Source organism: Dicentrarchus labrax, unplaced genomic scaffold (assembly GCF_905237075.1).
Source record: "Dicentrarchus labrax unplaced genomic scaffold, dlabrax2021, whole genome shotgun sequence".
NCBI classification, from domain to species: domain Eukaryota; kingdom Metazoa; phylum Chordata; class Actinopteri; family Moronidae; genus Dicentrarchus; species Dicentrarchus labrax.
In genome coordinates, this window is record NW_026136723.1 from 20271386 (window position 1) to 20283837 (window position 12452).

The 12452-nt window shown below is 40.3% G+C and overlaps 1 protein-coding gene across 3 annotated transcripts in view; it reads left to right on the forward strand.

Annotated features, from left to right (window-relative positions):
• Positions 1–6134: 6134 nt before the first annotated feature.
• Positions 6135–12452, forward strand: part of rbms3 (RNA binding motif, single stranded interacting protein) — a 267875-nt gene continuing 261557 nt past the window's right edge. For all 3 annotated transcript variants that reach the window (XM_051391604.1, XM_051391609.1, XM_051391605.1), the window contains exons 1-2: positions 6135–6431; positions 9348–9527. In XM_051391604.1, the coding sequence (XP_051247564.1) occupies positions 9354–9527 (174 nt within the window). In that variant the 5' untranslated portion in view covers positions 6135–6431; positions 9348–9353. The remainder of the gene's footprint in view (positions 6432–9347; positions 9528–12452) is intronic.

The window sequence follows — 12452 nt, forward strand, 5'->3', positions numbered from 1 at the left end:
GCTTTCACTAGATTTTGAGATAGACGAAGATGTGAGGGGAGCCATCTTGTTGCTTTTACAATTAAATGTTCCTTGTTCCAGTCATTAAAATTCTATGACCGTGCTTCCACTCCGAATTTCTTTAATCAACTTAAAACATTTCTTTAGTAGCTACTTGGACTGGAAAAAAAAAAAATTTAAAAGAGATGGCACAACACTTCTGAAGGCCTGAAAGTGTGAATCCACAGACACGTCTGCATGAGCGTAGTGGCTTAGTGCCGATTATAGTTGCACCAAATGTTGAATAGGACTTTCAAAAAACACATTCACGAGAAGCTGTGAGAAATTCACTCACACCAGCAAATGTAAAAGCTGACCACAGCCAACAAAAGGAGCAGAGCAAAAAAGCAACATTAGCGAGCAGGCAACTGTAACTGAAGAAGAGGAAAGGAGATGCAGAACACCCAAACACACAGAGAGGGACAAAAATAAAGATATATGACTCTCATCACAGTTTACAAAATTTTGTACAGATTTAATAGAGGAGACGTTTTGTAGAGGAGGGAAGTGTTATTATGTTAGTAATGACATAACGGTAACGAAGTAGAATAGTCTGATATATTTCTTCTTCTTCTTCTTTTTTTTTTGTTGTTGTTGTTGACCAAATAGAAAACATCAGCAAGCCAAACAAACTGGTAAACAAGTGTAAAGTAAAATCTAACCCCATAGAGGTGAAGTTCCCTGTCACACTCACAACAAGCAGACAGAGAAAGACAGCACGAGACCCCGAGAAACCCCTTTCACATGTAATGATTATTCCCCTTCATTAAAACTGCTAGTAACCCTGTTAGGCTGGAATACACTCACTACGGGTAATCGTGAAAACACTTTTAATCAACGCACAGAAACAGTAGAGACCTTGCTAGAATGCATTCACTCCAAATAAAGCAGGCTCTTTATAAACAGGCGCAGCAAAACAGCTAAGACCCTGATAAGACTCCTCACACTCTCCATGGCGAAACCTGCCTGTGAATGTCTCCTGACAGCTCCTTAGCCCTTGTTAGAGAGAATCACTTCCTAATGATTCAACCCAGCTTGGAAACATCAACACACACAAAGTAACACTTGGGCATGCAGTTTTGCATGAAGTAACATAGCCGACACACACATGCAGTCACTGTGGTTAACTGGATCCACAGATGTTCAGTTGCTGTGATGATGTTCTCATGAACTACAAAACGAGACTAAAATTAAAGTCGATATCAAAATCAATAAATCCATCCGATCCCATTGTTGGTGGGAAATATTTTACCGGTACAAAGCAAAACTGATTTTCCAAAGAAGTTTTGGATTAATGTTTGCCTGATAATTAGATACTTTTCTTTAAAAAAAAAAAAATAAATAAATAAATAAATAGAATTAGTGTTCAGATTTGATCTCTGATACTTTGAAAAACCATCATAAAACTAATTGGACTGAAATTCTTTTACAGTTCACACCCGTGAAAAAAAAAAAAAAAAATGCCACCTCTATGCACACTGTGGCTGACACAAATGTATGCATGTGCTTGCTCATCGGCACCCACACACATGCACACACGCTTGTGCATACGTGCACGCAATGCATAGACACACGCACACACACAAACAGGGCAGTTGACACATGGTATATCAGCAGGCACAGTTCTTTTGTCCTCTTGCTAGTTTTAGCAACACCACAACTCTTGGAACACATTGAGATTTTGTCCTGAATACGTTTGATGCAAATGTAAAAGCAGAATAGAAATAGAGTTTCACATAAAATAGCAGGAATCCACAATATTCTACTCATTATTATTATTTAAATATCAAAAATCTATTAAGACTTTTTCCATGTGTATTTTTCATTCTTTTCTATTTTTACTCACCTTCAGGCTTAAGATACAATATTTAGCTTTATTATTTATTGTGCTTAGAGAATACAGGGATTCAGATTCTGAGAGACCCATTTTCTTCTCAACTTTTCCATTGACCAGTAAACAAAGATGACAAAAAATGAATGTGTGACTAATATTTTTCAAGGTCCTGTTCTGTGACTCAGAGGTGTTTATTCTCTCATGCGGCAGCAGCTGTATTTTGGTGATTATCTGGAGCGTGGTGTTTGAACTTTGCCTGAGCCGTCAATCATGCCGACAGTGGGTGGGGTTTGAGTCATGGATGATATGATTTTGACAGGTATGATTCAGTGGCGAGGCGCGGGCATGTGCACAACCACAATGATTAAAATGTAGACCCAAATAAATGAAGAAAATAATATTTACAGGTCAAGGATGAAAACTTTCCTTGTCCTTTGTCTTAAAAAAATGAAAATGTAGCTTACTAATTTTACATTTCTTAAGTACAAATAATAGAAAAATGCATGCTTCTTCTTTTCTGTTCAGGTATGCTATCCACTCTCTCTTGGTAAATCTATCTCATCCAAAACAGGCTTATCCCACAGATGCTGTCACTCCTTCATCCTGGGTGTGAGAAATATGGGGGCCAAAGGTGCTACTCTATAATCAGGCTGGACTGTTGCACTTCATCCTGCCAGCGTACAGTGAGGCGTGCTGGTAACCGCTACAACTTCACAAGGCTGCTGTGTGACCCGGTAGCCACAGGGCCTCAGACGCCTCTTCATTTGTAAGACGAGCGGCTAGAGAAAAGGCTCAACAAACACTAGACAAACAGAAACATAGACACACACACAGACACACACACAGACAGAGACACACAGAGACACACACACACACACACACACACAGAGCAACAAGGTCTAAACACTCTGTCTGACACGGATGATGTTCACAACGGGATTAGACAAATGGATGCTGCACGGCGTCAAAAATAGTGAAAAGGCAGATGTGACATTGGTTCTATTTTCACTTGCATCCATTGGCAGTGAAGGCAGATTATGAAATAAGTCTTCATCCAATGCTCTGCGTGTGAACAGCAGATTCCATGGCTGAAGCTTTTTCTGTCTGCCTTCCCCACATGCTCTTAACAGCGCTCTTAACACCTACAATTATATATTTATATGTACAAAAAAATGAAAACACGATTGGACCAAATTACTTACATCTTGCGTCAGTCTGTAAAAAGCTTAACATCATGACACTGGCTTTTAGTGAAGGCTGCAGCTTCCCTGGAGTGTGGCATGCCACGACAACAGATGAGAGCAGATTCACCCTATCTCAAGATTCCGCTCCTGAGCTGGTGCTCCTTCTAGGGAATGGATGTTGAAGAGCTTTTAGGTTCAACACTGAAAAAATACAGAGCTCAAACGATTGATTGAGCAACGTAGCTGAAAAGTCTCATATAAAATCTTCCATGAAAGCCTAGTCTAAAACCTCTGAAAGCAATCAGCAGTTCCATTGATTGAATGGAAGCATGTAAATCCATGCAACAACATATTACTTTTTGTTTAAAGTACACGATATTTACAGTGCATAAACTCCAAACTGTAATATAAGAGTTTGCTTCACAAAACACAGCTCCATTGCTCATGCTTTTGATCCAAAGGCTCAAAGTGCCCCCTAGTGGGTCTTTTCTGTGTCTGCTCTAACAAGTGCAGGAGAACATTTGACCCTAATAAGGTCTCAGCAGTTCACTGTGCTAATTAAGAGGGCATTTTCAACATGGGATCACAGGATAACACTCAGTGTCTAACACAGTGCATTAGCTGTTTTCTGTACCATAACAAACTGCTAAGTGTCTGTGAGGATAAACTGACTTTGCAACACCAAGATACAGCAAAATCTTCAAACATTAGCAATTTTAACAATAATATGATATCATTTATACTCACAATAAGATAAAAAATAATAGACATATATATTGCATTACATCAGCAAACACATTTTTTTAGTCATTAATTATTGATTCCTTTAGGAAAGACACTTCAGCAGGGCAAGTGCTCACAAAAGGACTTTAATCTGGCTTCTTTACTTACTATACCACCTTACTACAGTCTAAGCTGGAGGCTAAATACCTTTATAGCTTTGAAATGACAGTTCACCATCACAGTTAACACAAGCTTTGTCCTTATTATTGTGATTTCCCAGCTTCTGAATTTGTATTGCTGTAATTCAAGCCACATGGAGCACAAGGAAAAAGATGGACCGTCTGTGTAGAACAGCCTCCAAAGCCATTGAATGATAATACACTCTGTCTTTCCATCTCTCCATAACTCCTTCCCACAACACAACCTGGCTCCTTGTCCCACTGGCTGGCCCTGAAGGAAAACAATTACCGGAGAAGCGGAACAACAATACCCAGAAAACATCTGCTTGTGCCGGCTGGGGCCACTGACATGCCTGACTGTGTGTCCCTGCTGGCTTGCATAGAGGACACATGCCTGCCTGGATACGCTGAGAAGCCCGAGTGTACAGGGCCCAGTCTCCTGCTCCTCGCAGCGCCTTACCCTCCGCCTGTTCGCCTGCCGACCCACCTGCCTCTCTGATTGCCTGTCTGCCTTCTCTGGCAATGGCAGCTCTGCTATAACAGATGAGGGCCCGCCTGTCAGAGCAGTTGTTCGTTTGGGTGAATTCCCTTCTGTTTGGATGAGACGGTGCACCAGTATGGCTTCTAAGTTGAGGCAGATAGGAAGGCGATGAAGATGGTACAATGGGCCAACACCCGTATGATGTCTCCGTCATTTCATAGCTCAGCTCACCAGATTGGAAAGCCCCATCTTCAGGGTAAATACAGCACACAGAGCACAGAAAGACAATAAATAACTGCACAATGTAACATAAACATATCATTTATGGTATCTACTTGAGTTTTACCCAATCTTCAGAGCAGCTGCATGACACAAAAGTGATTTTAAAGATTGTGGGTTGGTTAGTATTAATATATCTGTATACAAATTTAGTTAGTTCAAACATGCCTGTTCTACTCATTGTTTATTGAGTTTATGTTGCCACCTTGTGGCCATCAATGAGGCTTACTTATTGTTTATCTTCTTTAATTTCCTGCCAGTTGGCTCCCAACCTTTGGGGTTAGAATCTCCCAAGAGATCCTAAGATAAATTAAAGGGGTCACAAAATAAATCAGTGGGGTCACAAGATAATTTGAGGGATGAGAATTGGGGGAAAAGCATTTATGTTACTCAGAATATAAAACACCAGATACTTTCCCGTCTTTTGGCTTCTAAAAATCATACAAATTAAATACTTTTAGGGGGAAAGCTCACTTTTTGGATGAACTGCTCACAGCTGATATCCACACTGAGGTTACAACGTGTGAGGAGGGATCACAGGTAGACATCACTTTGTCTTAAGCCAAACATGAAGAGAACCACGAAAAGCAAGAAAAAAAAAGTGCTGCTGCTTTTTACATCAATTGTATAACATTTTTTTTAAATCGTTTTTTTTTTTTACGTATATGTGATATAGAAGTAGAAAAGTAGAATTTCAGTCTAAGTTGCATTATTCAGTTGAATGGCAAGGTCACTATGCTACTACTACATTTATTATTACTAAAGTATGCTACAATGTCTTCTTTACTCAGCGGTTACACAATAAATCTATTTTCACCCAGCAAATTGTACTGTTCACCTATAACAGGCCAGAGTTCACCCCACCTCCAACATCATAGGTCGGCTCCTCCTAGTAGAGCTCTTGCTGCATTCAATACTGTGGGAAATATCAATTAAGGGCCGTAGTAGCTTACTGGTGATGCAAATATACATGTTTGCTCTTGCACTATAAGCACAAATGCTATTACCCCTTTACTGCTAAAATCCAAACAGTTGGAAATGACATTTATATTGACAGAGCGGTATGCCACTTAATTTCTTAAAAAAAGCCAACTAGAAAAAAACAATACTTCCAACAAGGTATCAATCAAGTTCTTGCTGCACCTGAATATTATAACGTTGCTCATAGTGACTTTCAAGATTATGACAAATTTAAATTATACTACAGAAATAGACATATTTTACATTTTATTTTCGAGTGTCTTTGATTTTTTTTTTTACAAAAAAAAAAGTGCAGCAAGTCATTAGCAAACTTCACGTCTCTGGCATTAAAGGATATTTCGATGAGCACCTAAAGGCACCATTTTTTGACACGAGCTCGGTGTAACCGGGAGTGGGAGGGTTTGTTTGGGGACAGCTCGCGGGGACACGCCCGCCGTGCAGTGACAGCGGCAGCAGCAGCGGCGGGTTGTGTGTGCAGCCTTGACACCGTGCACTGCCTCCTCCTCGGCGGTGACCGAAGTGTCTTGCAGCCTCTTTGCCAGTTTCTTTTTTGTTTTGTTTGTTTTTTGGACGGAATAACTTCTCATACAACTAAATGCACCGGTTGCCTGTTGTTCTGCCCCAGACTGCCGTGGCTTTCCGCGTCAGAGCAGAGATGTAAAGCAAGTTGCACTACCGCATCTTCCTCTTGATATGCTTCTGACATAACGAGGAGCCAAGAAGTGACAGAGGTATTTCGGCATTGTTTTGCGACTTGTTTATGTTAATGTGCCGCCGCCATACGCTGTTGAAGCTACTGTAATAACAGACACAGCGCTAGAAGCCCTGTCAGCGGCGACAAATCCTCGTTAGGATGTTTATAAGTCGCTCGAAGCCGGGACAACGGAAGATAATATATGTTGTTGGAGTTGTTCGTTAAGTGAAACGTCCATTGGTAACTACAGCTTCATTGCGCCTGCACTGTGAGCGTCAAGGCGAAGCAGGCGGATACACATTAGCAACTCAGGAAGGAGCCAACTTTGAACGTTTGTTTTCATCAGTCGTCGTAAAATTTAGTGCTGACCCGGTGCCTCACCTGCTAGGTAACCTGTCCTAGTACATATATACAAGAGGGGTATGTAATACAGGTATTAAACCAGTCAGAGGTTGCCACCATTAGGCTCAATTGGTGGCTTTATAACCCTTCTCTATTTGATGTTTTAATGCTTGCGAGGACACGTACGTCACACCGTACCGCACGTCACAGGGGTTAATTAACACGGGGCAAACAGGTGCGTTCACCTGCGATGTCAACATGCCAAATTCTGGAGCTCGTCTCGCCGCTGCCAGTCTGCTGCAGCATTAAAATGTGTAGTAAAATGTCCTCCAGGACATGTATTTATGAGGCAGCTCATCTCAGTTGAGAGAACAACCAACTGACCTCATAACTTATTGATGGCCCCCAGAATGCAGAATGAAGCAGCTCAGTGCTAAACATCACCCTGCTGATTTCAGACGGGTAGTTTTTGATCCGTCCTTCAGAGGAGGTCACTTTGTTTATCGCTGCTTTATTGTTTGGGGACTTTAAAACACATTTGCTGCTTATAATGTTATAATGCAATGAAAGTTTCTTGCGCGCCAGGGTTGCAACGGTACGAGACTTTTACATTACAATAACCTTCTCAGAAAAGATCACGGTTTCACAGTATGACGAGGACACAGTTTTTATGATCATCACTTACACAATGACACTTAAAAGGAATAAAAACTTTGTCTTTGGCTGATTTTCACAAAATATTATGTCATATGTCTATTCAATAGACTAGATAAGTAAATGTACACTGTATGATAACCATTAATTTTTGTACTATGGTATACCATGGTACCGCTGCAACCCTATTACACACACACCACACTGGACACGTTTTTTCATCTTAACATACAGACATGTTGTCTATTTTTATTTTTATCAGGTTAAAACTTTTTAATGGATTATTTTGCACCCAGCCCCCCGGTTGTTCAACAGAACCAGGCTTACATAATGATATAGTCATTTATCATTCACTGTTAGAAGCTGATGTGAGGTCAGAGGTCAGGATCAGCTGCAGTGCAGCACCCTGGAGCTGGTGGGGATTCATTATGTGCAGGCTGGGAAAGTTTCTGCAGTAACTGAATGAATTGACCCTGTTGTGTGTACAGTAAGTGGCAACCACAGATTGGTTAAATAGACCTTTTTCACAACAGAAATTTTGACTTGGCATTGCAGGAAAAGCACAGGTGACACAAATTTTGTTAATGATGGCTCCGTTCCATCAGTTGCTCCACTAACCTTGACAGTAACCCAGAATGCACAATACCAGGACTCTGGAAGTAGCTCACCTAAAGGCACTGCAGTCATTATGTTACTAATTACACCTGTGCTCATCCTGCTTTGACTAGGCAAAATGTCTCTGTGCTGTTGAGCTCTATACTTGGTAGAAAATCTCCACTGCTTACTTTCCTATATCAGGATAGGGATAATCCTTTATTAAAATAAATTAATGTTGCTGTCCCACTGTTCCTTGTTCCGATGATAAATGACGCACGCACAGGAGCTCTTGAACAGCTGATTTATATCTGTCTAGTTAATTTTATTATACAGATTTGGGTTTGATAATAATGATCTTGGACCAAGACATAGTTCTTCATTAGGCCTATGTGTTGCCATGCATCCATTTAAAAAAAAAAAACTGAAATTGTGCTCAATTATACTGTGTATGTTTGATGAAAAAAAAACAGTGGCTATTAGTGAACATTTCACTTATTTTGCCAACCTTTTTTTAATGACAGAAAGCTAATTATTATAGTGGGCTGAAGCCTTAGGCACTGTCACTTAAATTAATGAAAACAAAACAAATATGAAAAGGAAGTCTGTATACTTATAAATCCTAAATACATTTCTATATATACTTTTGTTAAACGTTTTAAAAGTATATATTTTGTTGCAAAACTCAGTACCTACCTGGTTGGAACGGGGGGGGGACATGCCTTACCTGAAACAACACCCCCCCCCCATTCTCCTCAGTAGTGAAATAAACTTATACAGCGAATCACTTTGTAACACAGACAAAACTTTTTTAAATATTAAAAATGGATGCCCCAAGCAATGTTATATGGTACGCCACTGTTCAAAAGACTTCTGTATGTCATGGCAATGTCACCACCCTAAAGACTTTTTTTTTTACTCTGTAATTGTTTCCAGTTTTGAGTTTTAGCATTGGAGGCTAGGAGAAAGTACTCAGTCTCTATTGAGTGAAGAATTCAGGGACTGGCTTGTGAGTCTAACTAACTAACTTAGTAAGCATTAGTATGATAATCTTTTTGTAAAGCCTTATTGTAAGACAGCTCTCTGGTTTGCACATAAATGCTTCATGTAACCTTCAGGAGGATATTTCCTTTTAACTTGAAGCTTCCGATTAAGATTCATATGAACAGTCTTTCTTAGTGTCACTGCATCTAGTAAATGTTCATCCAACATTCTCTTATTAGCTCTTCCTGCACTCATCAGCACCTCAGTAGATCAGCGTGTTTTTGGAGATATGATTATGAGAACAAATAAATCACCGCCTGCCTAATTAATCCCTTTTCCTACCTTCTTCTCCACCATCTTTCTTTTCATGGTGCTGAAGAGGAAGATGGAGGTCCAGAGTGGTGTTCAGCAGCCAGAGCCCTGCCCTCTCGGCTCTCCTCGGTCAGGGGCCAATCAGCAAAATGAAGTGGACGACAGACAGACGGATGCCAGCAGCAGGCCTTCCACTGACAACCATAGTAAGGATGCGCAGCCTGCAAACCAGAAAGACGACAAAAAAGTAAGTTGCAGACTCCCACAGCTGCATATCTGCAGCTGCTGTTCTATGTGTCTGGGTGTGTCTGTACATGTATGTGATGAGTGATGAACTCCTGCCTGTCTGTTGAGCTATACGGGGTGATATGTCCTGTACTTTTACATAGAGAAACTTATTCATTTAACCAAATTGCAATGCATTTTGCATGTTTTGTGGCATTAAATGGTAAACATTGATTACTGCTGAGAACTATGGTTGGTTGAAGTGGTGGAAGGACCTGTTTGCTCACCAGTGTTGCTGCAAGAAAAAGTGAAACCGTAGGTACTTTTGGTTTTGACTTTCAGTGGTTTCAAAGGAAGTAGGTAATGTGTAGTTATGTTGCCATGAAAACTGTTAAACACTGTCTACAAACCACAGCTATGATACATATATTAAAATTAGCCTATTATTACATACAGACCTAAGTAGCTTGTGCAGTCACCACGTGCTCATTCTCAAACATATCAACTCTCTGCCATCCTGGAGCCCTTGCACGTCCAAGAATGACAGTAAAATCCTCTCTGGCTCTCTTCCATCTCAAGTACGTCAATCATGCTTCTCTGGCAGGAGCCAGAACCTCTTTCTGTCAATCAGCCTGAGAGGCTCTATAGGCCTCGGAGCAGAGAAGAGATAGCGGCAGAATAAACAGAACAGATATACGAAAACATTCACTAGATGACTGGACTGACTGCTACTGGCAGCTCTGAATGGGATACTTGTCATGGCTTGCTGTATCAATTTTGAGTCCTTTGAGCCAACTGTAATCGACATAACCCTTTCGAGTCTTCATCTTGGTGAGGTAAATGGCTTTTGAAGTATTTAGATAACATCAAAAAATATTAAAAATGTAAAATAATGTAATTGTTTAGGTGTGGTGGCAGCTTGTCAAAGCAGAAGGCCATTACTGGCAAGGGATGTACTGTTCCTTATATAAAATCTTTGGCTTTTTAAAATCATTTTATAGCAGTGATATCTTGTCGAGAATATATATGAGAGGCCCAGCCAAGTAGATATGCCCCTAACCCAAAAATCTGTCATTGTATTTTGTCTGTCATGTTTTTCCATCAAAGCTTTACACATGCAGATACATTTAAAGTCAGCTGTATTCATGAAATGCTGCATTTATGTGCAGTCATACTAAATAAAAGTCTTCCATAACTAGATTATGTATTGGTTGTCGGTGCAAGGCTGTTTTGCAGCTGCCTCTCATGGTTATGAGTTTCTGTCTGTGGGAACTATTGCTCATGTGGCTATGGAGTTATAGAAAATGACCAATGGCCAGTTTTGCCCAACTCTTCCGACTGACACAGCTGTATTAGTTACATAAATACAAAAAATGTAAGCTTTTCATGCCCGCCTTTAATCAGATATTGTTACCAGTGTTATTTTGTAAAACTTACCGTATCACTAAACATGCAAATTAAAGGAGAACTTTGATGTTTTTCAGACAGACATTTTGGTGGGAAATACGATACACACTCTCCACAAGGCTGGATAAAAAAATCACTTCCTCTCTTAGATGTAATTGGCTCAATGAAACAAGCAGGACTTTCTGGTTTCCTTTATACAATTGGTTCCAACAATTAGCTACATACTGTATTGTCTACTGATGGATCGGTGCATTACATCCTCATGGTACACAACTGAGTAAAAGCTGTCATAATGATTCTTGCCACTGCATACACTTGAGTACACAGTGTTTATGTTGAACAGTGGCATTTGTCTGTCTTTAGTTGTTGAAGCAATGAGGCATGAAGGCGTTAGCTTCTTCAGTTTAAGAGAGCAGAGGTTTTCTAACTAGCTCACAGTGGCAACATCGGACATTGTTTTTTTTTTTTCAGTTTTACAGTGGGTTTCCCCAAGTGGCAGACAATGGGCAACAAGGCCACAGCCCCTGTCATTACACATGTCGGTGTAAGTGTGCGTGTGTGAAAAAAGGAGAGTGAGTATGTGTGAGAGTGTGTATTTTTATTCATCTTTGTGCTCTTTGTTAGTTAATTAGCAGTTGAGTCAACACCTACTGCAATTTACTGAGTGTGTCCCTGGGAGTGTGTGTGCCTCTGACACTGCCTGACCAGCCAGTCGGCAGGCTGGCTCCCGGAGCTCTGGTGTCATTGATTAGTCTGGAGAGTTTATTCATCAAGTTGTCATCGATGGAAATGGACCAGTGTTCTTGTCCTTGTTAAAGGGTGCTTGCCTCTGGCCTGCCCTGTTGTTTATTAGTTATACATCATAGAGAATGAGGTGGCACAGTCTGACCTGTGGCTCACCGCAGTCTCGTCCACAGTGCAGTCAGCTGTTAAGGAAGTCAGCTGATGAAAGTAAATTTGTCAGTTTGAATCCCCAGACTGTCTCCGGAATCTGAATACCCAGGGGAAAAAGAAGGTTCAAAGGTTTAAAATGAATTTTACTCCTTGCAATGTACTGATGAAGTGCCCTTGAGTGAGCACTTACATCCCCAAATGCTCCTGGTTGTGATATTATCTGCTAACTTTGGTTTTACTGGAGGGTTTCATGTCTTGTGAAGCAACCTAATGGTGAATGGTATGATTTTTTTCACATTCTCAATGTCAGAATCATCAGTGCATACTATTGTCACATGGAGGTTGGCTGATTTCTGTTGACACCTTGATTGAGAATATATACAATATGGCCAGATATTTAAATAAATAAGTGAAGCGCTGTACAGGAATGTACAAAAAATTGTCAACAAAAAGTAAATCTGCAAGTTAGCAGTGTGACATATAATGATATTTGCAATGTGCAAAGATAAAATCTGAGAAAAGTGCGTTAATTTAACAGTTCAGCTTTAAAATCTTTCGAAAAGGAAAACAACTCTCAGGCTAGATCCCCTCAGAAACCATGTGTTTTATAATACAAATAGACGAATACCAGGTAAAGATTTCCATT